Raw genomic sequence first — 26,463 nt, forward strand, 5'->3', positions numbered from 1 at the left:
TTTACAGATCAGGAAACTGAGGCTCAGAGAGGTTAAATAACTTATTTAAGATCACACATCCAGTAAGAGGCAGTCAAGCCAGGAGTTAGATGCAGTCGTAATCTAGAGTTCTGGTGTGTGACATTGTTTTCCCAGGACGTTTTGCTACTGTATCCTATTATTAAATATTGATGAGCTTATGCTTGGTCTAAGAGAGAAATGTTAGGCTCTGCCAAACACTCTTTGTGCCCCTTTGCAGCAATACAGCCCTGTAGGCAGCTAAGAATGACTCAGATTTGACCTACAGACATCAAGCCGGAGGGCAGCAATCTGGAGCAAAGGGCTGCCTGGTCTCCTGCATGACTCATAATCTAGGAGTTCAGTCTGGGCGTGCCTATCAGTGGTCCCACCTGCTACACTCTCCAATGCTCCACCCCTGACTTCTGGCAGGAGAAAGCTTCAGCCCAATGGGAAGACAGGCTGTCCTCTCGGGGAAGGCAGTTCTCCCATTCCACAAAGGGCAAAACTGGTACCTAGAAGGGCAAGTTACACTCAAGGACACAGGATGAGTTAGTCCCCGTTCAGTTATTGGGTTTAACTCATTGAACATAGTAATGTACTTCATCCCCAAAGCAGATAAACATAAATCCGCTGCTTACAAAGAAACACCGAGTTTGAGGTTTGAGACCTCAAAAAAACCCAGAAAAAAAAGCCCAAAATAGGACTGCGGGGCCTTGGGCCGGAGTTCCAGTCTTCCGTCCCTCCCCCTGACCCCGCCCCGTCGGACCCACTCCGTCCGGTCTAGGCCCCGCCTCTCGGAGGCCGCAGCCAATCGGGGAGGCTCGGGCTCGCCGCGTATGCCGCTCCCCCCTTCCTGCCGGCCGCGCCCCCGCCGGCAGTGACGTGCCCCGCCCCGCAGCCGCGGGATTCAAACTCCCGGAAGCGGCGCCCGCGCCGCTGGGTGTGACTGGGCGGACTCGAGCGCCGCGCTTCGCCTCAGGTGCTGGCTGGCGGCGAGGAGACGACAGCCGAGGGTGGCGAGCGCGGCCAGGGTCCACAGCCCCGGGGCCAGGCTGGACCGCGAGGGAGGCGCGGTCAGCGGGCAGATCGCGTCCGTTTGGACTCCATCTCTGCTCGCCCTGATATATGTCCCCTTTCCCTGGCGCTCACTTCGTGCCTGCCCCGGGTTGGGAGCCTCGAGCGTCAGCGGGTTGATCCTTCCTTTCATCTTTGCGGTGGGTATCATCACCCTCTTTGCCTTTTTTTTTTTTTTTTTGGTGCGGAGAGGCCAAGTGACTTGGCCGAGGTCTTTTCGTGAGTACAGCATTTTGCCGCTTACAAGCACGTTCATGTCTGTTCTACAGACATCTTCACTTTAGAGGTGAGAAAAAAAAAAGTGCCTCGTTTTGCAGTTTTTCTTTATTTCTGTGTTTCCCCACGTAGATCTTATGTGAGGGTTTTTGTAAGATTCGCCTCCACTTGGAGCCCGAGCAGGTTGTTGGGTTGCAAGATTTCTTTGGCCATCTCCTGTCCAGGATGCCTTAGATCACTTCAGCCAGTCAATAAATATTTATTGAACAGCGGCTGTTAGATTCTGTGAGTGACAAAAATAATTCAAGGTTCAGCCCCTGAAACAACTGCTGAACAAATTTAAGAAGTGGGTGTAGGGTGGGAGTAAACAATCGAGTACCAGATTGTATCCTGTGACCAATGTAGCTTATACAGAGGGAAGGCGTCCTGGAGAAGATGCAGCAGGGCCAGATAAAGTTTGAACAGTGTGAACTCTGTGAGTATTGGCCTGATGGCAGTAGAAAAAAAAAAAAAAAAAAAACAGGGAAAGGAGGTTGGGAGGACTAAATGGTGGGGAGCTGGGAGATCCCAGCAGGGTCTATCTAGTCCAGAAGCTAGAAACAATAGTCATTTGTGACCAAAGTTCTGTCCAGAGGTCAGGAAGCGAACGTCCATAGGTTCCTTCCCGTTCTACTGATCCATGTAGTTCCACCATTCTGTGTTTCAGTGACTTGGGTGAAAAGTAGTTTTCTGTCATATCAACCCATTATAGCAAATCAACCATGTGTTACTAACAGAAGCATGTAGGAAAGAACTTCCTGTGGCGGCAGGTTCTCAAGATGCCATAACCTTGCATTGGTCTTAATCGGTTTACTAGTTACCTCAGCCTTTCACCTTAGAGTGGGCAAAAATCCAGGACTAACCTTTCGCTAGATGGTCTGTTCCATTCAGTTTTCACAGCTCTGGTGTTTTCAGACTGATTTCATACAGGATGACCGTAAAAGTCACTTCCACAGGCAGGCCTTCCCCCGTCACCTTAACCGAGTAGGTCTCCCCTGTTTTTTTACCAGAATCATTTATTCCTATAGAACATCGACTTTACAACTTGAGAATCTATAGTGTGTCCTTGCCTCCTTTACTAGATTGAAAGTTCCATTATGTAAGGGAACATGTCTCTTTTTCTCTTGTTTCTTTGTCTTTTCTTTCTTTCTTTTTTTTCTTTTTTTTTCTTTTTTTTTTTTTTTTTTTTTTTGCCCATTTATACCCAGCACCTATGATGTTGCCTGGTAAATTAGGTTTTCCAGTATTTTTTAAATGCATGAATGGTCACACATCCCTCTAATTTACCTTAGTCACCACCACTATTTTTATCTTGGGATCCATAATGTAGAAAAATGCTTTTTAATCTCCCTAATTAAAGCTACTTTTATTATATGCGCAGTATCTTTCACTGTTTTGCTCCTAGAGTTAATATTATACATTTCTTCTACACTGTTACCAGATACTGTTAGCAGATTCTAAGTTTCTTACTCAATTTGGCCACTGTTCTTAATTCTTGAATATTGTGCCTCTTTTTCCTAGAAATGTCTGATCTTAGATTCTCCTCACTTCTGCCCCACTGTACTCTCTCAACTGACTACGTAGATCTGAACTAGGCCTATCTTCTAAAACAGGACATATCATTATGTCAGGTAATGATATTTCAATGCCTGTGTGCTCAGAATTATATACTTATCACTAGCTTTTTATTCCTGGGTAAAATGTCTTTGATTGTGATCTGTTTCATTCAGACTTCATTTGATGGTTTAATCATTGATCCTTTTTCTTTTAGATGAAACTTTTTCATTGAAGTATGACACATACAGAATCCTGCACCAAACATGTGTCCATGTTTTTTAACGTTTTTATTTTAATACCAGTATGGTTAACATATAGTGCTATTTAGTTTCAGGTGTATAATGTAGTGTTTCAACAATTCTGTACATTACTCAGTGAGCATCAAGGTAAGTTGACATATTTTTAAAAGGTAAATTCTCCCCATGTATCCACCACCCAGATTAAAGAATTGGTATTGTTACCAGCAAGCCAGAAGCCTTTCCCAGTCCCTTGGTTTGGCTGTATCTCTTCTATTGAGATAGAAATGTTCTTCTATTTAGCAAATAGGTTATTACCTTTCCAAGCCTTTCAAACTTAGACTAATAAAGTATAATTGTATTTTTATTTTTACAGTTTCAGAGATGTCTTCCAGAAGTCCCAAAAGTTTAATTAAAGGTAAATGGGGATCGAAGCCTAGTAACTCCAAATCAGAAACTGCATTAGAAAAATTTAGGGGAGAAATTGCAGCCTTAAAAACATCAGTGGATGAAATCACAAGTGGAAAAGGAAAGCTGACTGATAAAGACAAACACAGACTTTTGGAGGTGAGTGGCCTTATAAACCTTTTTTTTTTTTTTTTTAATTTTTTAAATGTTTATTTATGATTGAGAGACAGAGACAGAGCACAAGCAGGGGAGGGGCAGAGAGGAGGAGACACAGAATCGAAGCAGGCTCCAGGCTCTGAGTTGTCAGCACAGAGCCCAACGCCGGGCTCGAACTCACAAGCCTCAAGATCATGACCTGAGCCAAAGTCAGACGTTTAACCGACTGAGCCACCCAGGTGCCGCATAAACCTTTTTAAAGTATAATAAGCCTTACTGTAGGAGATGAGAAAGTATTTTCCCAGTAATTATGTAATTTGGTTATTCTGTTCATTCACTAAATGTAAAAAATCAAAACTAGTAATTTCAAAGTGTTTAATGGAGTTCAAATTTTAATGTGAATGCTTAAAAACTCATTTTATCATATATATTGGTTGCTTTCCAAATAATCCTTGTTTTCAGATATTTGAGATAAAATCATTACATATATTGGCATTTTGCATTCTGTTAAACTATATTTCAGATTCTCTAATTTACAGTTTGTTATGGCCTAGTCAATAAAGCAGTTTTATTTTGCAAAAGCTATTTCCTTGTCCATAGTTAGAAAATAAATGACCTATATTAAATCGTATCATTGGATTTCTTTAAATTTTATTTTATAGGCACACCTAAAACCAAATAATTTATTTCTTTAACAACACATATTGAGGTAAATACTTATTGAAGCATTGAGAAATGATCTATCGCCGATTTTTTTTTTAAGTTTATTTATTTATTTTGAGAGAGACACAGAGTGTGAGCAGGGGAGAGGCAAAGAGAGAGGAAGAGAGAGAGAGAGAGAGGGAGAGAGAATCCCAAGCAGGCTTGTGCTAATAGTGGGCTTTGAACTCACAAACCGTGAGATCATGACCAGAGCCGAAATCAAGAGTCTGATGCTTAACTGACTGAGCCACCCAGGCGTCCCTATCTCCAATTCTTAAACACAAAGATTATTTTGCAATCTGGTGATGGAATCTAATAGCTTCTCTGAGAGATCTCTTTCCAGTTCTTTCCACTTTAAACAAGCACTGGTTGTCAAAACTTTGTTCCTTTGTAATCAATTGAAATTACACTTCCTGTAACTTCTACCAATTTGTTCTAATTGTACCTATTACAGCTGCATGGAACAAGTCTATTTTTTTATCCATTTGACAACTTTTCAGATATTTGAGGAAATCTTGCTTTCTCTTACTTTTCTTTAATATATATTTTTAAGTTTATTTATTTATTTTGAGAGAGCGAGCGAGAGAGTGAGCGTGTGTGCACATGGGGGAGGGACAGAGAGAGAGAGAGAGAGACGGAGGGAGAGAGAAAATCCCAAGCAGGCTCTGAGCTGTCAGCACAGAGCCTGATGTAGGGCTCGAACTCACAAACCGTGAGAGCATGACCTAAGCAGAGGTCAAGAGTCAGACACTTAACTGAGGGAGCCACCCAGGCAGCCCTCATCTTACATTTCTGTAGACCAATCCCATTTCTTCAGCTTTTCTAGCTTCGTATCATCCTGGTTACTTTCCTGAACATTTTGTGACGTGTTCATATTCCTTCTGAATTATGCACCCAATATCGTGCACAGTGGCAAACACGGGTTGAAATGGCAGTATTATTTCTACTAATTTGGATGTTGTTTTCTACAAAAGCCTAAAATTATGTGGGCTTTGGTAACTGTATCATACTACTGCTTTATCTTAAGCTTGAGGCGACTTAAATCCCTTCATTTTCTCAAGGTCACCTAACTCAGTTTCCCCATTATATTTGAACAACTGCTTCTCCCCTTCATCCTCATGCAAGTTTGAAGTTTTATGTTGTTTTTACCTTGTTAGCATATAAAGTCAGTTAACTTTTTATGGACTCTCCATAGATGCTTTCCCGCCTCTGTCAGCAGCCGCTTAACAAGTGTGCCTTCTTTATCTTTTAAATCCTTGGAAATGTGAACAGTCCTTTGAAGATCAGCTTTAAGATTTGTTACCAAATCATTTATTAACAAAAACAAATTAATGAATGCATTTTTATCCAGCTGTAATTTTCTGTAATTTTTAGGTTCTGTTGCTTTGAGTTCAATAATGAGCATGTATCTCTTTTAGGACTCACTTTTAGCCTTTAAGATGATTGGAACTGGTATGATGGAGGGGTGATTATCACATACTCATGTGGGAGCCAGCTTTTCGTTAGCTTTCTCTTACCACCCTTGACAGAGTTGGTTTCTCCCATTCATTTTATATGTGTCTTAACTACAGCACCGACCATATTGCATTAATGTATTGGTTTCCCTCTCTGGAGCTCTCTGAGCACAAGACCTTGGCTTCATTTTCTTTTTGGCCCTGGTGTCTAGTGTGATGTTGACTTGATGTGTGATAAACCCTCTGTAAATGCTTGTTGGATGTTGTTTATTTCCATGTTTGACCTGGCTTTGTTCTAAGATTCTTCTTAGTTTATATCTAGAAAATTCGAGTCCTGGAAGCTGAGAGGCAGAAGAATGCTTATCATCTCACAGAGAAAGACAAAGAAATACAGCGCCTCAGAGAGCAGCTGAAAGCCAAATACAGTAGTACCGCATTGCTTGAACAGCTGGAAGAGAAAACAAAGGAAGGCGAAAGGAGGGAACAGCTGTTGAAATCCTTGTCTGAAGAGACAGATGTATTGAAAAAGCAGTTGTCTGCTACAACTGCAAGGCTTGCTGAACTTGAGAGCAAAGCCAGTACGCTTCATTTATCACAGGTACTTGCCATTTCTTTAAATCCAGATTTTTTTTTTCCTTTCTGATACAATTTGTAGTTCTTGTGAAGAATGAGTTTGTTAAAACACACTTGTCAAATGTTGAAACAGTATAGTATACCAACAGGTTATTTTTTGTTTATAGCCCGATATCCTCTCCATAAGCAAAAATAGTTAACATGGTTCCCTCCATTCCCCAGACCATTGTTTTGCACAAGGGAATATTCGGAATACAGAATCCACTGTGTATTACAATATCCACGAAGATTTTTTGGGGCTGTTTTTTTTTTTTTTTTTTTCTGTAGTTTGTATCATGAAGACAATAGGCTCCTTTTTGTTATTGTTTTCAAATTTGAGATATACAATGATAATATCAAGCATGTTTTTTGAAACTACAAGTGCTTTTGCTCCCCTCTTTTGTTTTAAAGTTTCTAGTGTAGCAGAAAGAGCAAGACTTTGTTGGTAGGCAGGTCTGAGTTCAGATTTTGGTTCTGCCACTTGCTAGTTGTGTGACTGTAACCTTTCTAGTCTTAGAGGCAGTGCTAGAGAGAATTTACCAGACCCTTCTCCTTAACCTCAGTTTCCACAGTGGTAAAATCAAGATAAGGATACTGGAGATTAAAATAGGTGAAGGAGATAAAGAGGTCCTAAAATGACGAAAGAATACTGGAGATTAAATGTGATAATATAAGGGCGCCTGGGTGGCTCAGTCGGTTAAGCGGCCAACTTCGGCTCAGGTCATGATCTCGTGGTCCGTGAGTTCGAGCCGTCGGGCTCTGTGCTGACAACTCAGAGCCTGGAGCCTGTTTCAGATTCTGTGTCTCCCTCTCTCTGACCCTCCCCCGTTCATGCTCTGTCTCTCTCTGTCTCAAAAATAAATAAACATTAAAAAAAAAAATTAAAAAAAAAGAAAATAAAGTAAGTGTGATAATATATCTAAATCCCCTAGCACAGTGCCTGGTATGTAGAAAGTGCTCTGTAAATAGTTTCTTGTTGATCAGATCTTTGATTCTTTAATAAATTTGGACACTTGGATAATACTAATGTTACAACTATTAATACCACCTATAGAAGAAAATCTGTTGCTTTCAGATATAATACCTCAATGTTATTTGGGGTCTTTGCACTTTTTCTCCCATTTAGAGTAGTCAGAGTGATCAGACATATACATTTATGTGTAATTATGCACCTTTATGTGCCCTCTCATAGAATGGCAGTTGAGTATTTTTACAGGTGAATTCAAAGAGGTTAAGTTTTTCTAGAGAATTTCCATGCAGCTAAAACTAATGAAAATTATAATCAGATCCAAAGTGGTTGCCTAATACTTTTCCTTAAAGCTGAAGAATTAGTTTCTCTGCTCTCAAATATGGAAAGACAGACCCTGGTATAAACGATAACTTTTAAAAAATGTATTCTTATAGTAATTGTGTAGGCTGTCCACTATTAATTTCTGTATTAGTCAGACTGTTTTATTGCCGTAACAAACAACCTCCAAATCTCACGGTCTGACACAATAAACGTTCGTTTTTTTCCCTCATGTCACAATTTACTGCAGGTTAGAGTGGAGGAGGCCTTACTCCACAGGGTCACTCAGATCCAGGTTCCTTCCTTCTAGTGGCTTCCCCATCCTTCCACCAGATCCTTTATGTACAGCTATGTAAGCTAGAAAGACTGTGTGGAGCATCAGGCGAGGGCTTGGGGGCCAGACCTGGCATTGGCATATTTCACTTCTGTCCACGTTCCATTGGACAGAATTAAGTCTTATGGCCTCACTAAGCACAGCGAAGGCTGAATGTGAAGTCCAGGTATGCCCAGGGAAAAATGGAAAGGGATTTGGTGAGCTATCTCTGTCCTAGTTTTTACCAAGAGGACTAAATTGAGAGAGAGGAAGGACCACATACTAGGGTGAGTATCTAGAGTACCTTTGGAGAAAAATATTTTGTGATTTGTTGCCAGTTTTCACACAGATCTGTTTCCTTAAGCTGTTAAAAAGAGTGAAATATAGCTTTTTATGAGTTTTGTTGGTTAGCATGGGTACCTAACCATCTATTTCCTCTCTTTTTTTTCCTCTATAAGAAAATGAAAAAAAAAGAGGAGAGAAATTATGTTTTGAGTTCTGTAAAATCTGTTTAACTAATACTAATTAATATTTTTAATATAAATATAATTCTAGAAAACAACTTTTATCTTTTGAAAATTTAGTATTTTCCAGATTTGATCTAAGAGCCCACTTCTATGTGTTTTATCTCATTTTGGTGAAAAGCGCTGGGCAATTCATATGCACTGAGGTATTCTAGTGATCCAGAGGCCCTAAGAAGTCAAATTAGTTATGAAATCTCGGGGCTTCCAGTGTGCTGAGGAAGCTTCCAGATCTTCATTCTCTTCTGGTACTCATGACCTGGCATGATGGCTCATCAGCATATACTAGATCTGGATTTTGGGGATGCCCTTGTGAAGTATACTGTGTTATTATAGAACTAAATATAATGAGGAAACTTCTGTTGTTAAATTTGTGATATTAACTAATACTGGTTTATTTCAGACTGTGGCCACAAGCTGCTTCAACTCATCAATGAGTAATATTCATGAAATGGAAATACAGCTGAAAGATGTAAGTTCAGTTTCCTTTTATTAAGTTATGGGAAAAGAGGTCTGATTCATTCATTCTTAAGTTTCATGGAAATTGACAGAATTGATTCTGTGGCTTAAAAACAATCTGTTAAGACGGAGAACTGAATGGTTTGAGATCATCTCCCTAGGTTACTATCTTTAAATCTGTTTCTAGACATTCAAGAGGGCCAGTTCCTCTAATCATGGTCTCACGAATAGGCTAGAAAGCCCTAGAAATCACCCAAACACCCAATCTGATTTGCCCAATTATTTTATTATTATGGTATAATTTAATTTACAGTTTTTTCTCTTTTTGTTTATCCATGCAAGATGTACCTATTCATTTAAAATTCTTCCCTTGGAACCAGGATTTGCTTTCATAGTTTGAAAAGGAAACACATTCTTAGTATACTCAGTACATCTTCTGTAGAATTTGATATGAGGTTATTCTACATATATGGTAAAGCTATATTATTTCAAACTTATGTCTTAAATACAAGAAGTGTTTCATTAGGGATTGACTAAATTCAGGACTGTATTTTTTTGTGTTTTAATATCAGATATACAAAGTATAAAATTCTTGAGTTAATTATTAGGCCAGTAGGTAGGTATTTTGATTCCAGAAATATTACTGGCATGTCTGCTCTGCCTCTAAGTTGCTCTTAAGATTCCTGTTTTATTTCATCTGGCAGGTGTACCTTGCAGTCTATTTGATCTTCAAAAGAATTTAAATCTGTTGAGTGTCTTTATAGCAGAGTACTATAGTAGCCTTATCAAAGTAATTTACCTAAAGGTAACTAAGATAAAGAAGAAACACAATTTTTAAAGATCTATCAAAATAAGTTATTTGTGTTGTATGTTACCCTGACCTTTATCATTCTGTGTATATCAGTACCTACCAGATGCGCATATCTATGAATAATTTACCTACCCACCTCTAGTTTTCCCCTTTTTCCACTCCAGCCATGCTGGCTTTCTAGCTACTCCTGCATTACACTGCCTTTTGTCTTTCTCTTCTCTCTGCCTGGCACACTGCCCTCAGATATCTTCATGACCCACTTCCTCACCTCATCAGATAATACTCAATTGTCACTTTCCGGAAGGGGGAGGGGCGGGGAGTGGGGCCAGAGGTTTACCTAGCCATTTTTCTAAAATTATAGCTCCCAGAAAATTCCTATTCCCTTTTCTTTTTTTGTAACTTCTCCCCTCATCACATATAACTGTTAAACTTATAATATGTTTTACTCACTTTATTACATGACTCTTACATTGGTATATATATTTTTTTCATTTTACTTAAATTCAACTTAGCTGACATATAGTATAATAATGGTTTTAGGAGTAGAATTTAGTGATACATCACTTACATGCAACACCCAGTGCTCATCCCAACAAGTGCCCTCCTTAATGCCCATCACCCATTTAGCACATCCCCCCACCCTCCTTCCCTCCAGCAACCCTCAGTTTGTTCTCTGTATTTAAGAGTCTCTTATGATTTGCCTCCCTCTCTTTTTATCTTATTTTTCCTTCCCTTCCCCTATGTTCATCTGTTTTTTTTTTCTTAAATTCCACATGAGAGTGAAATCATATGATATTTGTCTTTCTCTAACATTTTAATTAGCGTAATACATTCTGTTCCATCCACATGGTTGCAAATGGCAAGATTTCATTCTTTTTGATCACAGAGTAATATTCCATTGTCTATACATTGGTATATGTTTTATGAGGGAAGGATTTCTGTTTTTTTCACTGCTATATCCCCATTATCTAGAACATTTGAATTTTATTAGTGCCTGAAAAAATATGCTATCATCTTAAACTTCTATGTAATTTTTAGGCGTCTCAGCACCAACTGCTTCAAATATCAGCTAAGGTTATTTTTAGATAATGGCAATTCTTTATGTTAAAGTAACTTTGAAATGTTATGCATGTATACCCAGTCTTTTTGTTCTGTGTTATCTTCCTGGCTTACTTAAAGATCACATTGTACTTCTCTGCTCTGTTTACCTTAAAAAGGCTTTTAGACAAGTAGAGTAAAATTTAACGCAACTCACCTTCAATAGACTGAGCAGTGCCTCCCAGACTGTCATGTGCAGATGAGACTACGCGATTTTTATAAAATGCAGATTCTGATTTCATTGGTCAGAGTTAGGGCCTGAGATTCTGCATTTCCAACAGATTCCCAGCTGCTGCTGTATTAACTTACATGTTTGAGGAGCAAGAGATGGTTTAGCTCTGATTGTCTCTGAGCCCAGGAGGAGACTAGGGAGCCCAGAAAGCGACCTGTCACTCCTCTCAGCATGGGCACTGTGGCATTATTCTGCTTTGAGAGCCCAGCAGTTCCCATCCCTCACTGTTCCTCCAGTCTCCTGCAAAGCTTCCTGGAGCAAAGCTTCCTGGAGCAAAGCTTCCTGGAGTGTTTGCCCACCTATTTTAAGAATCAGTATTTGTTTTGCTAAAAGAAGCCCTAAAAACTCATGTTTACCTTTCTTAAAGCCTAGCTGTATCATTTTCTCAGCTGCCATTTAGGTCTGGCTGACATTTTGAAATAATTACATGACATTCATTCTGTAAACATACAATGTCATTAACTTGCAAATCAAATAGCTAAGAGGCAGTTGAAATAGGCATTTCTTGCTCTTAATTTTAAAAGTCTGATTTTTAAACAGAATTTAGGGAACATAGGTAATGTTTATTTATTTAATTTTTTATTTGGGAAAAAGTAAAATTTGCAGAAAAGTTACAAGAATGAAGATGATACATAGAACACCCAATACTAATTACCAAAATTCAAACATTTTTAACATTTTTTTCCACCTTATACCTCTCTCTTTCAATACCCCCCCACATATAATATTTTTTTCTAAACCATTTGAGAGTGAGTTGCATATATTACAGCCCTTTAAACCTATATACTTCAATATATATTCCTCAGAATGAGGATGTTCTCTTACGTGATTACAGTACAGATTGCAACTTTAATAAATTTAACAAGGACACTATACTTCTATGTAATCTACCATCCGTATTCCAGTTTTGTCAATTGACCCACATTTTTTATTTCTCCAATATAGGCTAACATTTCAACCTGCATTTCAGTTTTTGCCAAGAATTACGTAATGCATCTCTGGGAAGCCAGGAGGAAGAACTTTAGTAGCATTCCACAGGGCTTCTCTTTTGCCCACTTCTGTCCCATATTTTTATTGATAACTTGAGTGGAAATGTTATATGTATGCCTTAGAAATGTGTAGAAGACACAAAGCTGGAAGAGATAGTAATATAATGATGGCTCTAAAGATGCAAAACTAATATCAGTATTTATTGATAGCCATCAAATCCATTAATTATTGATACTATTTAGAGAAGAAAGCAAATGCAGAGTCAGTGAGAAGAGGCCCGAGTAAAGAAATGTTTGCTACTTTAATAAAGTAATATTGCCACCACGTGGCTTTTTAGAATATTGCACCTCAAATCTTAACCTGTAGTTCTGTTTCTCATACTTAAGTAATGTATGGACAAGTTCATTTATTACATACATATATTATATATATTAGTATTTATACTAATTAGTATACTAGTATATATACTAATTAGTATATATACTAATATATACTAATATATTATATATATACTAATATATATAATATATATATATTAGAGCAAGTGTGAGCAAGAGAGATGGGTAGAGGGAGGGAGGGAGAGAGAGAGAGAGAGAGAGAGAGAGAGAAAATCTTAGGCAGGTTCCATGCTTAGCACAGAGCCTGATGTGGAGCTTAATACTATCACCTTGGGATCCTAATCTGAGCCAAAATCAAGAGTCAGCCGCTCAACAACTGAGCCACCTAGGTGGTCCTGGGTTCATTTAAAAGAAGAAAATTTTCATGACCATCCAATGTTAACTTGGATTATTTATATTGAAATATTTCTTAAAGATGGACTAATTTAAAATTTGAAATAAAATTAGGTTATCTTTAGCATCTAACTAATATGATTTATTAAGTATTTGGATATGTGCCTGCTTTTTGAGTCATACCTCTTTCGGCAGCTAAATTTGAGTATATAGTACAGAACTCTTAAGCTCTGTGAGGAGAATTAATGTTGTAACTGCATGACAGGTGCAGAGAGAAAAGTGTGTGGTCAAGTGACTGGAGGGCCCTGGACTAAGTCTTTGATTCCAGATGCTATCGTTGTCTTTGTAATCCATTTCTTAGTTCTACAGAAAACAAGACACTGAAAATTCTTTAAGCCCTATGCCTAGATGCTCATGAGTTTGTAGGATGCTCATGGAAAGAGCCTAGCAAAGTTTAGAGGAACTCTATAGACTTAAGGGTTTTTATAGAGAGAGATCTTTTTAGACTTGAGACTCAGTCGTTTATGTCTTTAAAGATAGAAATTCTTATCTGAAAGAAGATGCCTTGATATACAACCAAAAACGTCCAGTATGTTCCTTACCACCTTTCCCATCTCGCTCCCCGGGGGAGATGCCAGCTTGTAGGGAAGGGGAACCCCTCCTTTTTCAGCACACCTACGACAAATGCAGCGTGAGTAAAAAGAATTGAGCACTTTTGAAGATGTATTCCAGTATGTATGTTTTACTTCAGTGTGATTGGACCATGCAACATTTTTGTCAAGAACTTTATGTTTGTACCATCTTTATTTGGCACCCCTGAGGATATGAAATTTTACATCCTGGCTGTCACTTCAACCATTGATAATAGTAAATTCCAGCAGGTCTGGGATGAATTATGACACAAGGCATATATATTATGCACTTATTAAAATCACAGAAATAGCTGTGATAGTTCCATTACAAAGAGGTTTGATTACATTTTCATACATTCCTTAGTTAATGAGTAATAGATTCTTGAGGGTGTTTGATTCTTTTTGAATCATTCTAAATGGATTGTTCTTCTGTGTGTAAGGAACTTCTACTAGGTTCTTTCATGCCATTTCCTCCCTTTCCTGAATACTCTCAAACTTCAGTCTGGGTCTAAAAGCCTTGCTTGGATGCTTGGCTGATTCTGTCAATCATTGTTTCTCCACTCCATGTCGTCACCATCATTCATGAACATTCATCAGGCAGCTGCTTGCTATGGAAACATCGAACACATGAGTAGAACCTATGGACTCTAAACAAGCCTGGGCTCAGCTTTCTGGGGGCTCATGTTCTAGTTCAGATAAGAACTATCATCAGGAGGCAATCAAGATCATGAGTGTAAGATGCCAAATAGATTGAATAGACATTAAAATCACTGTTGGTTACAAAGGAGAGGGAACTTGGTGAGGGCAGTTACGGTGAGGAGTCTTGAAAGACAAGCCCGGATGCACTGGAACTTGCTGAAAAGGTGGGATTTAAGTGAGCAGGTGATATAGGAAGGAGTTCTAGGGCATTCTGGGCAGAAGGAAGAGTTTAACCAAGGCACAGAGTGTGTATAGTTCTGTAGACAGCAAGGTGGCAGTGGAGGCCAGAAATGGCCAGGCTGTAACTTGAAGAGATGGGAAAAGGCAAATTGTGGACCATTTTAAGGTTAGCCTAAGGGAACATAGCTTCCGTTTTAGCAAATGGTGTTATGAAGCTTTCAAAAATTCTGTTACTAATATAATTAAAGCAATTTAGCACTTTGGGGGACCAAGGGAAAGGTTGAACTGAATTTATTAGGAGTAGCTGTTTTTCCCCAAAACACAGAGTAATCATAGTATTGAATAACCTGAAGCTTTTGGTGATAACCTGTGCCTCTTCATACTCTTTTAATGGGGAAATCACTTTCAAACTGAGGATCTGTATTGTTGAGCAAAAAATGGACACATTTTTTTCTTTTTTCTCTTAATCCTCTTATCTCCAGGGTTTACCAAGATCCAACAGTGAATAATTGCTCAAGTAGGCATTCCGACAGGGGCAGACAGGTCATAGCATGAGCACCAGGGCCAGAGGACTCAGTACAAATGAGCTTGGGTATCAGAAACGGATGTTCACATCTCTGTGTGTGCCCCCTTCTGGGACCCTTCATCTGTAACATTTTGCACAGGTGACATCAGGTTTAGATAATGCACGGCCTCTCTACACAAATAGTCATTGAGACTTGTTTCCCTAGCCAGCCTCTTAGGAGCAAAGAACGAGAAAGGGACAGTCCCGTCTTCTTGGACTGAACTTCTAGATTAGAAAGGAGAGAAGAGTTATCTCATTGCATAGTGGTGCTATTTAAGAATTTCTAGACTTTTCCCCCCAGTGCCAGCAGATGAGTTATCTTTTTTCCTAGCTTTCAACTTGAATCTGGGCCCCACTTTCATGAACAAAACTGCCACCTCCCCTGGCAAAACTAGGGCAGGGGTCAAGGGGGTGGGGTAGTGTGCGATTGCTGGGGATACTAGGCTGTCCTGGCAGACTCCTTTGCCTTTCACTGAATTTCCAAGGATCCAGTGGTTAAGAACAGTGAGAGCTAGAATCAGAGGGGATATGAACTTGTCCTGATTGATAATAATGAACCACCTTAGAAATCTGCATACCTTTGTCCATGTATTACCCACTAAAGCTTGTTTACCCACTAAAGCTAATGTAGCTTCCTATAGGAGTGTTTGCTAGTGTCTTGCCACAGATCAGGTGGGGTCAGGTTTTCAAACTTAAGCTAGGTAGCCTGGTAAGGCTATCAGAGCATATCTAGTTTCTTGAGGGAAAGATGTAACCAAAATGAAAAACTTGTGTTAGCAGTAATGGTAAAGTGAATCAGTTTCCTTGTTACCAGCTAACTTAAATAGACACTGCCTATTTTATTAATATTACCCTGTCATTCAAATAATTTCTTGAGTGTACATATTGTACATAAAAGCAGATTCCTCAGAGGAATCCTCTGAGAAGAGCATGGTCTACCACTTCAAGAAACTTACTATTTGAAAGACATAGCAAGCACAGATAAACATCTGAAGATGTTTGGTAAAATACTTTTTAAAAATATGTAGATCTATGTAACAACTGACTTCATAAGCCCCTATACAAACCAAGTGAATGATCCCAGCTTGGGATTTTTGCTTGAGTTGTAAGAGATGTAAAGGATGAAAATTGGGGATCAAAAGGGGGGTGGCTCTTTAAGTTGATTCTCCAAGAAGCAGCCACTGAGATGGAGTTCGGAGGTCAGTTTACTGGGCAGCAACATCTGTGAGAGTAGAAGGAAGGTGGCAGGACTGGGCAGGAGCACCAGGCTGCAAGCCTGACAGGGTCTATGTCCCCATGGAGAGCTCCTGAGCAGAGTTATATGTTGAGTGGAAATCCCTCTTTCTCAAAGGGAGCCCGAGCAGTGCACCTCACCTCTGCCACAGAGGCATCCTAGTTTACAGAGAATGACATGGACACAGATACAAAGCAAGTTGTGTATAGGAGACAGCAGAGAAATGAACTTGACCCCATGGAAACATGACTTTGCCATGGTGTTAGGTGCTCTGAAGGAGCCTGATGTTCGAATGGATCTCGAGGTTGCAAGCCATGCGGTGGCGAACCAGACTTCTATGTGAACCACAAGACTGTGCACTGAGAAAGGCTACATCACTTTGGCTCCCTTCTCCGTTTTAAGATTTTGGTTTTTCGTTTTAATGGTTTGCTTTCATTTTCATTTCAAGGCTCTGGAGAAAAATCAGCAGTGGCTTGTGTATGATCAGCAGCGGGAGGTCTACGTAAAAGGACTTTTAGCCAAGATCTTCGAGTTGGAACAGAAATCAGAAACAGCTGCTCATTCACTCCCACAGCAGACAAAAAAGGCTGAATCAGAAGGTACTGGTGTAAAAATGTTCTTTTGGGGTAGGCCTGCCTGACATTTTCCAAAAGGAGAGATTCATCAAATTTAGATTTTTATAAATAAGTGTTAGAAAGTAAATTAAGCAAATCTTCTAACCTTGAAGTAAGAAATATTGTGTTACCAAGTCTGTTTTCTCATGTTTTTTGATAAAAGGGGGCACAGCCACAGAGTAATGGGTCTCTGGCAGTTCTGAAGGCACATTAAATTTTCTCCTTCATGCATGTCCTTCTCTGCCTTCAAAGATCTTCTCCAGCTTTATTTCCCCCAGGGTCAGCCTTGTTACTGATTAGCTTTTTACTCTGCTTCCTTGCATGTATTCATATCAATCCCAGGAGAAAGAATACCTCTTACAGATGATTTTTCAGTCTTGTGAGTCTCCCACAGAATTGAAATGAAGGCTCCTAAGGATGATTCAATCTTTTTGTCAAGTTCTTCGCAGCTTCTCTGACATTGAGTTTCACAAGAACTCTAAGAGGTGGGGCAGGAGGGGACATTATTCTCATTTTACAGATGGGAAGATAGGTTCAGCAGCTCCAGGTGACGAGCTAAGAAGAGAAAAGAAACCCCCTTCCAAAGCACTTGTTAAAAGACGGATAGCACGGGGTGCCTGGCTGGCTCAGTCAGTGGAGTGTGCGACTCTTGATCCCAGAGTTGTGAGTTCAAGCCCCGCATTAGGTGTAGAGATTACTTAAAAATAAAATCCTAAAAAAAAAAAAAAAAAAAAGACTGATGGCCCTAATGGGACTGAAGCCTTGAATTATATAAACGAAGGCTAAAGAAAGGGAGACAAGACTCCTAATCTTGGAGCTTCACATTTGAATATTTAAAATGAAGCTAATGCTGAAAAAGAAAATATAAAAGGAATTGGGCACAAAGCTACTTAACTGTAATTCCTTTATAAGTTTATTACACATAAAAGTAAGATTTTAGTTGTGGGCTAAGTCTAATTTCTTCTTTGGCAATATGTTCTCTATGTGTATATGTGTTTTATCAGAGTAATGTAAGCTCTTGTTAAAGTAATTTAATAGTAGTATAAGAGGGCTTGCCCTACTCTTCATAGTCCATCCCAGTTGCTATTTCCTCCTGCCATTAGGGCAGCCGCTTTTAACATTTCTGGTTTTGATTTTGGTGAGTATACCTATAAATAATGAGCTTATATTTCTATTTGTTGATTTATCTTTTTTAGACATTGCTGATTTTCCCTTCCCATAGAATAGCTATATTACTGTTTTCAGTTCTTCTGTTTATTAGTTTAACTTCAAATAATGTTCCTGAGCTTCTGTTTCTTGTTCCATCGGATGTCTACCCTATCTCTTGACTCTTCGTTTCATGAGAACTTATTTACAGAAATGTGTTTAGTTTTAACTTCTCAGGATTATTATGTTTTATAAAGTGAGTTGTGACCCAATGTGTTTGTCATAGGTTATCTTCAAGAAGAAAAGCAAAAATATTACAACCATCTCTTGGCAAATGCAAAAAAAGATCTTGAGGTTGAACGACAGACCATAACTCAGTTGAGCTTTGAACTTAGTGAATTTCGAAGAAAATACGAAGAAACCCAGAAAGAAGTCCAAGATTTAAATCAACTGCTGTGTTCACAAAGAAAGGCAGATGTACAACATCTGGAAGATGATAGGCATAAGACAGAAAAAATACAAAGGCTCAAGGAAGAGAATGATATTGCGAGGGAAAAGCTTGAAGAAGAGAAGAAGAGATCTGAGGAGCTCTTATCTCAGGTGAGCCTAACTAGTAAGACTTTCCGTGATTCAGAATTCAGAATTGCCATTGTACTTACCAAGCATCAGGAACTATGTTAACCACTAGGGAACCAACAAGGAACAAATGCCCTGCCCTAGGATTCTTATTTAGAATGGAAACAGACCATAAACCAGTACCTAAATAACCAAGTAAACTCAGGAAAATAAAGCAGGGCAATATGACACAAGAACTGGGGGCCGGGGGAGGCTTTACTGCAGAGACGGTATTTGCACGAAGGTCTTTTGGGAAGAAGGAGCCTGTGAAGAGAGTGACTGGGAATTCCCTCCTGTGGAGGAGCTCGTGTACAGAGGCCCTCGGGGAAGAGGAGGCAGGTATGTGTGAGGAGCCAAAAGGTGTGAAGCACAGAGGGGAATCGGTGCTGGTTCCCAGGCAGGCACCTTGATCTGGATGATACCGTGCTCAAGTTAATTCCTTCACCTGATACCGTCCACCTTCTCATTGCGCTCATGACCTCCTGCCAGGATATCTGTGCCAGTAACATTGGAGTTACTAAGTTAGGATTGTTAGAATTGAATACTACTTCAACAGAAACTCATTAATTTAAATCTTGCTTGGCAGCATGGAATAATGAAAAAAACATTATTTGGGGTCCACACCTGGTCTCTAGTTCAGGATGTATGGCCTTACTCGTAGGGCTTTTGTGAAGGTCAACTGAGAGAATGTGAAAGTGCTTTGTAAAATAAAGGGCTGGGGTCAATGTTCGTTATTGCTGCCATTAGAATAGTAATTTTTTTTAATCATCCAGAAGTTGAGAGGGAGAACAAAGCAGTCTGTAACATTTGCCTTCTTAGTCTTTACCACCCTGGTTTGTGCCTGCAGGTGTGAGCAGTGATCTTTACAAAAGATTAACCAGAAATGGTGGAGAGGGAGCGCCTGAGTGGCTCAGTCGGTTAAGCATCCAACTTTGGCTCAGGTCATGTTCTCACGGTTTGTGGGTTCAAGCCCCACATCTGGCTGTGTGCTGACAGCTCAGAGCCTGGAGCCTGGTTCAGATTCTGTGTCTCCCTCTCTCTCTGCCTCTTCCCCAGCTTGCGCTCTGTCTCTCTCAACAATAAATAAACACTAAAAAAATTTTTTACAAAGAAATGGTGGGGAATTTTGTTCCAACTCTGCAGGCAAGGAGGCAGGGCACCTCCAGCTTTGTTAACCTATCAGAAATATTAGCAGATGTCAGAACCTCCAGGAAAGTGGTGTGTGCACTGCAGAGTTCAGTGCTGTTTATGGACTCACGGTCTCTGCCTCAGGGAACCCTCAGCCAGGGTGGTGCTGCTCAGCCCCTTGTACAGATAGCCATCAACCAACCAGCTGCCGGGACTCACCCCAACTAGCAGGTGTCGTCCAGAATAGAGATGGATTTGGGAGCCTCCCCTGCATCCCAAGTCAAGCAGTAGAAGAGTGGATATGACAGTGTTGGTTCTGTTTCCATCCTACAGGTCCAGTTTCTTTACACATCTCTGTTAAAGCATCAGGAAGAACAAACAAGGGTAGCTCTGTTGGAACAACAGGTACCGACTGGGGCTGCTTCTAAATTCAGCTTAACTTGTTAGAAAATGGGATTGTTCCTCATGTTTACACTAGTCTATGAAGAACCATTTGAAAGTCATGAAAAATGTTTTTAATAAACTTTAACAACCACAGCAAAAAATATAAGTGGCCATCTGTGCTTGCCATTTATTCCTATCTTTAGGCTAAACCAGATCCTGAGGGGGGATGGCGGTTGTTTTGACAGGGTAATGTTTGCCTCGGTAAATCTTACTGTTCCCCGCATGGCTTCTGTAGTCCCTACTCCAAGTGAGCAGGATCTCCTCAAGAGGGCCATCTTATAACTTCAAGTAGAACTCAGAGAGATACCACTTGTTCTCAGGATATAGACCAGAGATTTTCAGTGTATTCCAAACCAGGGAACAGCTATCTTTTCCCTTCTCCCCCTGCCCCAGAACAGAAGGGGGTTCAGGGAGGACACACCCCAACCAGCAACTTCTTAAGTTGCTCCTCACTCACCTCAAGCCCTGGCTTTGCTCCTTGGATAAACCAACCCCCCAACCAGAAGCTTTTCTATTTATCAACATCTCACTGTACTCGGATGAATTCTTGCTGTGAAGGCACAGCAAATGTTTGCCTCTTGTGCTAAAAAAAAAAATGCAAGCATCCAGTCAAGAGAACTCGACAGTATATACTAACCATAATTGTCTCGGCCTGGGTATTTGTTCCAGATGCACGCATGTACTTTAGACTTTGAAAATGAAAAACTTGACCGTCAAAATATGCAGCACCAACTGCACATAATTCTTAAAGAACTGCGAAAAGCAAGAAATCAAATAACACAGCTGGAATCCTTGGTGAGTCTGGAATGGTTAAACTAAAACTTATTTTCTTCTTTCTCTTGCTGCCATTTTCCCATTTATGTATCAAACCAGTGCCCAGACTGAGAGGATACAGCTTCAAGCATGGCTATTTCTCAAATCAACAGGCAGAACCCTGCTTCGTTGGAAGCACCTGCCCTTTGAGCATCAGCCCAGAGCACTAGAAGGAGGGGCCCTGTGTGCCTCTGTGTAACAATGACATTACTGGTGCCCGAGATCACCTCTCCCTAATGTGACTCTAGACTCACTAAACGGGCTGTGCCTGGGGCAAGGTGGGGTAAGGGAGGGCAGTTGTAAATCCTGAACTGAAACCATGTTTTTCTATTTAGAAAGAAAGAAATGTCGTTTTTAGTGACAATGGATGGTTCTGTTAATACACTGTTGCAGGCATGTTGAGTTAAGCACATTTTGTGGGTTACCTTGAACACATAATCTTTTAAAACATAAACCTTTTAAATAAGATTGTTTCTATGAGGAAGTGATTTTTGACTTACTATTTTCATCTTACTAAGAAGCTTTTGAACCAAACCTGTTGGTAACTGTGTGTGCGTGCTATGTCCCATTAGCACATATTTTATTTATTTTTAATTCATTTTGAGATAGAGACAGGGAGAGAGAGCACGTGTGTGCATGGGTGGGGGAGGGGCAGGGAGAGAGAGGGAGAGAGAGAATCCCAAGCAGGCTCAGCACTGTCAGTGTGGGACCTGCTATGGGGCTGGAACTCACAAACCTTGAGATCATGATCTGAGCCGAAGTTGGACTGAGCCACCCACACACCCTGGCACATATTTTATTCATGCCTAGTACTGCAGAGTATTTGCAGATGGTAAAATGTAACAAATAGAATTCCTCAGTTTTTGAAAGAGGAAAAAGAAATTGTTAAAAAAATCATTTGTAGCTTCTTTATGAGTAAAAGACAAAATATATCTTGACTCTGTTCTTTAGTAGTACGTCATTCATTTTGACCACATATAATATTTGAAATTGAAGTTTATAATTCATTTCTGTTAATGACTATTTTTCAAAGTATAGGAAGCCAGAGGGTATAAAAAAGATTCCATAATTTTCGTGTACTTTTCTTTGTTTTCCTGCTGTCCATCATCTTTAGAATATGCTGTAAAATATTCATTTTAAAGCTGTATTGACTATTCTGACTTCCTCAGGGGGGAAAAAACCATAAAGAAGGAAAGTCACAAAGATATTATACAATATTGTTATGATTTCTATGTGTAACCTATTTGATCTGCTAACATTCTTTGCTACTCTTAATTCTATGTAGTTTCTTTTTTTTTTACTTGCTGAACTTGACCTTTTTTTACAAAACTATCAAATTTTGTCAGCCTTGTATATAGGTCTACCTTTTTATCTGGCTCTAAGCATTTTTTAAAAAAATTTTTTAACATATATTTATTTTTGAGAGAAAGAGACAGAGCATGAGCAGGAGAGGGAGACAGAATCTGAAGCAGTCTCCAGGCTTTGAGCTGCCAGCACAGAGCCTGACACGGGGCTCAAACTCCCAAGCGGTGAGATCATGACCTGAGCTGAAGTTGGACGCTTAACTGACTGAGCCACCCAGGCATCCCTGGCTCTAAGCATTTTAATAAACTCTATCCATGTAAATACCCAATCCTGGTATTTCGTGGGTAATTTGGGTAATTTATAACTACCTCGTATACATTTATTTTTCAGAAGCAGCTTCGTGAATTTGCCTTCACAGAGCCATTAGTCACTTTCCAAGGAGAGTCCGAAAACAGGGTAAAAGTTGCCTCACCAAAAAGTCCCACTGCTGCACTAAATGAAAGCCTGGTGGAATGTCCCAAGTGCAATATACAGTATCCAGCCACCGAGCATCGAGATCTACTTGTCCACGTTGAATACTGTTCAAAATAGAATATAATTCTTTGTTTTTGTGGCAAAAGATTCAATACTGTATCTTCTGTTAGCTTATGGACACTTTGAATTACTTATTTCACCTCTTCTATAAGAAACTGCCTCTCTACCTTTGAGACTCTGGCATAGGAGTGAATCATTGTTTTTGTTTTGTTTTGGTTTTGTTTTTGTTTTTTTTGGCTGCTTTGCATTTTCCTTGGTAGTGATACCTCTCTGAGATGGTTCACCTTCAGGCTTCAGTGACGGAATGAGGTGAGCTGAGACAACTAACATTTTGCACTGTTAAAGTACTTGATAAGGACGAGATAGTTCAGGTTATCGCTTGTGGGCTTAATCTGTTAACACCAGCAAGCAAATATTTTATGTTTCTTGTAGGTTTTTAAAAGTCAAAGTTAATTACCCAGGATCTTACTTTGTTGGCTTTTTGTTTTTTTATTAAACTTCATAAACCTACAATTCCAATTTTCATGTCCATTGTTAAAAGCTGGTAATACTTTTTACATTTTTTCCTCTCTGTAATAAGGCGGTTATTAGAAAAGTTGGAATTTTTCTTGATCTTTTTTTGCAGAGCTGTGTTCTAATAGAAGCACAAGGCAGATTCTGCTTAAGCAATACTCCTCAGTAGCCACACACAATGTTTTCTTTCATATTAACTGGCTGTAACTTTAACTTGAATTTCATTAGCACAGGTTGCTCAAAGTTGTTAAAATGAATTTTAACAAAGCCATCTAGCCCTCTCATTTGAATTGCAGGTATTTTATTTATTTATTTTTGGCACTCTTAAAGTTGGGCAATGTGATGAACATTTGCTTATCTGAATATATATTTTTATATGTGTGTGTGTAAACCCCCAATTTTTTTTATTCAGGTTTTCTAAAATGCTGAATATGGGCTACTGTTAGTAATATAAAGGAGAAAAGAATAAAATTATTTAATAAGTTTTAATATGTCTTGTGTATATGTACACAGGAATTCTAAGATTTCTGTCCTGAGGGGTGTGCCAGAGAACAGCGGATTCACTTACAGTGTAAAGGGACAAGAGAGTTAAGGATCCACGGGAACCAAAAACTACATGAGGCTCGGAGAGATAAAGCAAAATCCCCACAATCACTTAAAAGAGAAACATATTCTTGGGTTTCAAACTCCCAAATCAGCCCCAAAGCCCAACTTCACTCTACCCTGCCAGAAGACTTTTGTGAATTCTCCTAACTCAGTACACGTCAGGTGATGTTATAACCAGAGTAATGGAATGTTCCTTGAGTTAGGAAAACAGCAGAGCAGAACATACCAACTGGTCTCTTCCATCCCTCTGGTCTGAGAAGTCCTGCCTTGTCGAACCCCTCCACCTGATCCATGGGTCTCTGCTATGCCAGTTCTCCAACGTCTTTAATCTCATTCTCCAAACACCTATTAAACACCATCTACGTGCCAGTCCCGAGGCTAGGTATTAGTGACACAGTGATAATAAAATGCTGCCCCATCTTGAGCATCTAGTAGAGGAGGCCAACATGTAACAGGTAAATATTACATGTAGGAGGTGCTATAATCAAGGTATATGGAGGGTACAGAAACTGCCTTATTCGTTTTTTGTTTTTAAATTTTAGAGAGAGAATGCACACGCAAGCAGGGGAGACAGGCAGAGAGAGAGAGAGAGAGAGAGAGAATCTTAAGCAGGGTCCACGCTCAGTGCAGAGCCCGATGCCAGGCTCGATCCCACGACGCTGGGATAACCTGAGCCAAACCAACTGAGCCCCCCAGGTACCCCAGAAACTGCCTTATTCTAATGAAGACTGAAGGTCTTACTCTTGAAAGATGCAAATCTTATACGAAGATTAAAAAAAAAAAGAAGAAGAGTAAAGGTAGACTAAGAAGTAAAATGGAGCCACTCCTAAGAGTAGCCCCTGAAAGGCAGGCCATGGAGTGCTTCTGAGCCATGAGCCTGGTGCTGAGCACAGGGCAACAGTCCTGCACGCCAACAGTCCTGCACGCCATTCGCGTGATTTAAACACAAGAGCTGATCTCTGAGGGAAACACCATTACAGCGGTCCTGGTGCTGTAGAGATTTGTAGAAAGAGATTTCTCCCGCGTGCGCTTGTGGAGAAGAAACCATGTAAGGTAGAGGTCCACAGCCTCAACACAACGTCGCCATAAGCACAGCAATGGTGCCAGCTTGCTGCTTTCTCACCAGTGTTCTTCTGCATAGGCGAAGAAGGTCGTGCCCAGAGGCCATTCCATAATCCTCGAGGGCAGGCCATGTCCTACTCTCCCAGTACGTAGCTTTCTGCTGCTCTTGCTTATCCCAGAGCAAATTTTAGAGTCAGGGGAGCCGACTCAGAAGCCCCCTCAGACAGGAGCCGGGTCGTGTGAGTGAGGCAGCTGGCCAGCCAGAAACTGTGGAGACCGGAAAATGGTGCCTTTACGGAAAGGAGGTACCCGCTGCTCCGCTCCAGCCAATGTCTTGTGCAGGTGAGTCAAATGTAGCTGATCTTTCAGATTTTCCAATAGAGATATGGAATATTTAAATGTGAAACCTTCCAATTTTTAAATGTTGGAAAATTAAAAACAACACTACGTGGGCCACACTTCCTGTCCGTAACCTTTGTTTAGAGCATCTCAAAGGGGCAAAAGAAGCGGTGGTTAGCTTAGCCTGAGATAGGCAGGAAGCTAAGGCAGGCTTTTGGTCCTGTCTGCTGTCTTGAGACTGAGGTCTGTCTCCCCAAGTCCTGTTCAAACAGGCACTGTTAGAGAGACACCGGGAATATGGCCCTCCCTGACCGTTTCCTTCCACGTGCCATCTGGCTTTCTTTTTGTGGCTACCTTCCCAAACAGAACTGGCTGGCTGACAGCATTTCCTTGCTACCCTCTGCTTCCCAAACATGGCAACTGAGAGAATGTCCAGGCTGGAAGGGAACTAGGAGATCATCTACTTGAGCATTTTTGGTCCGGAAAATCACCTCACCCTTGGAGCGCGTTTGAAAATGTTGATCCTTGGCCTCTCCTAGTTCTATTTGCTAAATCAGAATGTCTGGGGGTGGGGAGCATGTAATCTGCATTATTAACAAGCTGTCCAGGGCATGGTGGTGTTTTAGTGAAGGCTGAGAACTGCTCATCTAGTTCAACCTTGACTTTCTGATGAAACAGAGTCCCAGAGAGGGGACTAGCTTGTCCATAGTGGGTTGGCAAGAAAGTGAGGGAGGCCCAGGCTTTCAAAGGCAGTGGTCATGAGAGCCCTTAACACTTTGGCTTGTGTACTGTGATTCTAGCAAAATTACCCTTTCCAAGATCTTTAATGCTCTGTCTTCCTAAGGCAAATCCAGTGGTTTGTTGGCCTGGGTGTCTTTATTTCTCCTTATTATCTCTGTGTTGTGCTCTCTGCTTTGAATCTAATGATATTTTGGCTTTGGACAGTTGAGTGGGAAATACTGGCAAGACATCCAAGTGGCCAATTTAGTGGTGGCACCCAACCAAGGGTGAAAGGTCAAGGATTTGCATAGAATCTGGAGACAGGAAGAAAGGATCAAAGAACACTGAGTCCTGGGGAGCTTGCTGCAGTCCAGAAGGAGACAGGAGACCTCAGAGAGAGTCTAATTAATGTTGTAT

General features: G+C 40.3%; 1 protein-coding gene across 3 annotated transcripts; it reads left to right on the plus strand.

Annotated features, from left to right (window-relative positions):
• Positions 1-912: 912 nt before the first annotated feature.
• Positions 913-23,808, plus strand: CEP55 (centrosomal protein 55). Of its 3 annotated transcripts, XM_015061902.3 has the most exons (10): positions 913-1,360; positions 2,851-2,960; positions 3,499-3,689; positions 6,165-6,440; positions 8,980-9,048; positions 16,656-16,806; positions 18,254-18,567; positions 20,044-20,115; positions 20,824-20,949; positions 22,663-23,808. In XM_015061902.3, exons 2-10 carry the CDS (start codon positions 2,954-2,956, stop codon positions 22,861-22,863), a joined length of 1,407 nt encoding a protein of 468 aa, XP_014917388.2. In that variant the 5' UTR covers positions 913-1,360; positions 2,851-2,953; the 3' UTR covers positions 22,864-23,808. The 3 variants fall into 3 exon arrangements, with proteins under 3 accessions (XP_014917388.2, XP_014917390.2, XP_014917389.2); XM_015061904.3 differs by lacking the exon at positions 2,851-2,960 and having other exon boundaries at positions 914-1,360; XM_015061903.3 differs by lacking the exon at positions 2,851-2,960 and having other exon boundaries at positions 914-1,214.
• Positions 23,809-26,463: the final 2,655 nt, after the last annotated feature.

The sequence above is a fragment of the Acinonyx jubatus genome, chromosome D2 (genome assembly GCF_027475565.1).
Source record: "Acinonyx jubatus isolate Ajub_Pintada_27869175 chromosome D2, VMU_Ajub_asm_v1.0, whole genome shotgun sequence".
In the NCBI taxonomy this organism is placed as follows: Eukaryota; Metazoa; Chordata; class Mammalia; order Carnivora; family Felidae; genus Acinonyx; species Acinonyx jubatus.

Bases quoted from the DNA above. Each gene is read 5' to 3' on its own strand.
- CEP55 (XM_015061902.3), top strand. The intron at 9,049-16,655 runs GTAAGTTCAGTT...TTTCATTTCAAG, and splicing joins TGGAAATACAGCTGAAAGAT to GCTCTGGAGAAAAATCAGCA. The intron at 20,950-22,662 runs GTGAGTCTGGAA...TTTATTTTTCAG, and splicing joins TAACACAGCTGGAATCCTTG to AAGCAGCTTCGTGAATTTGC.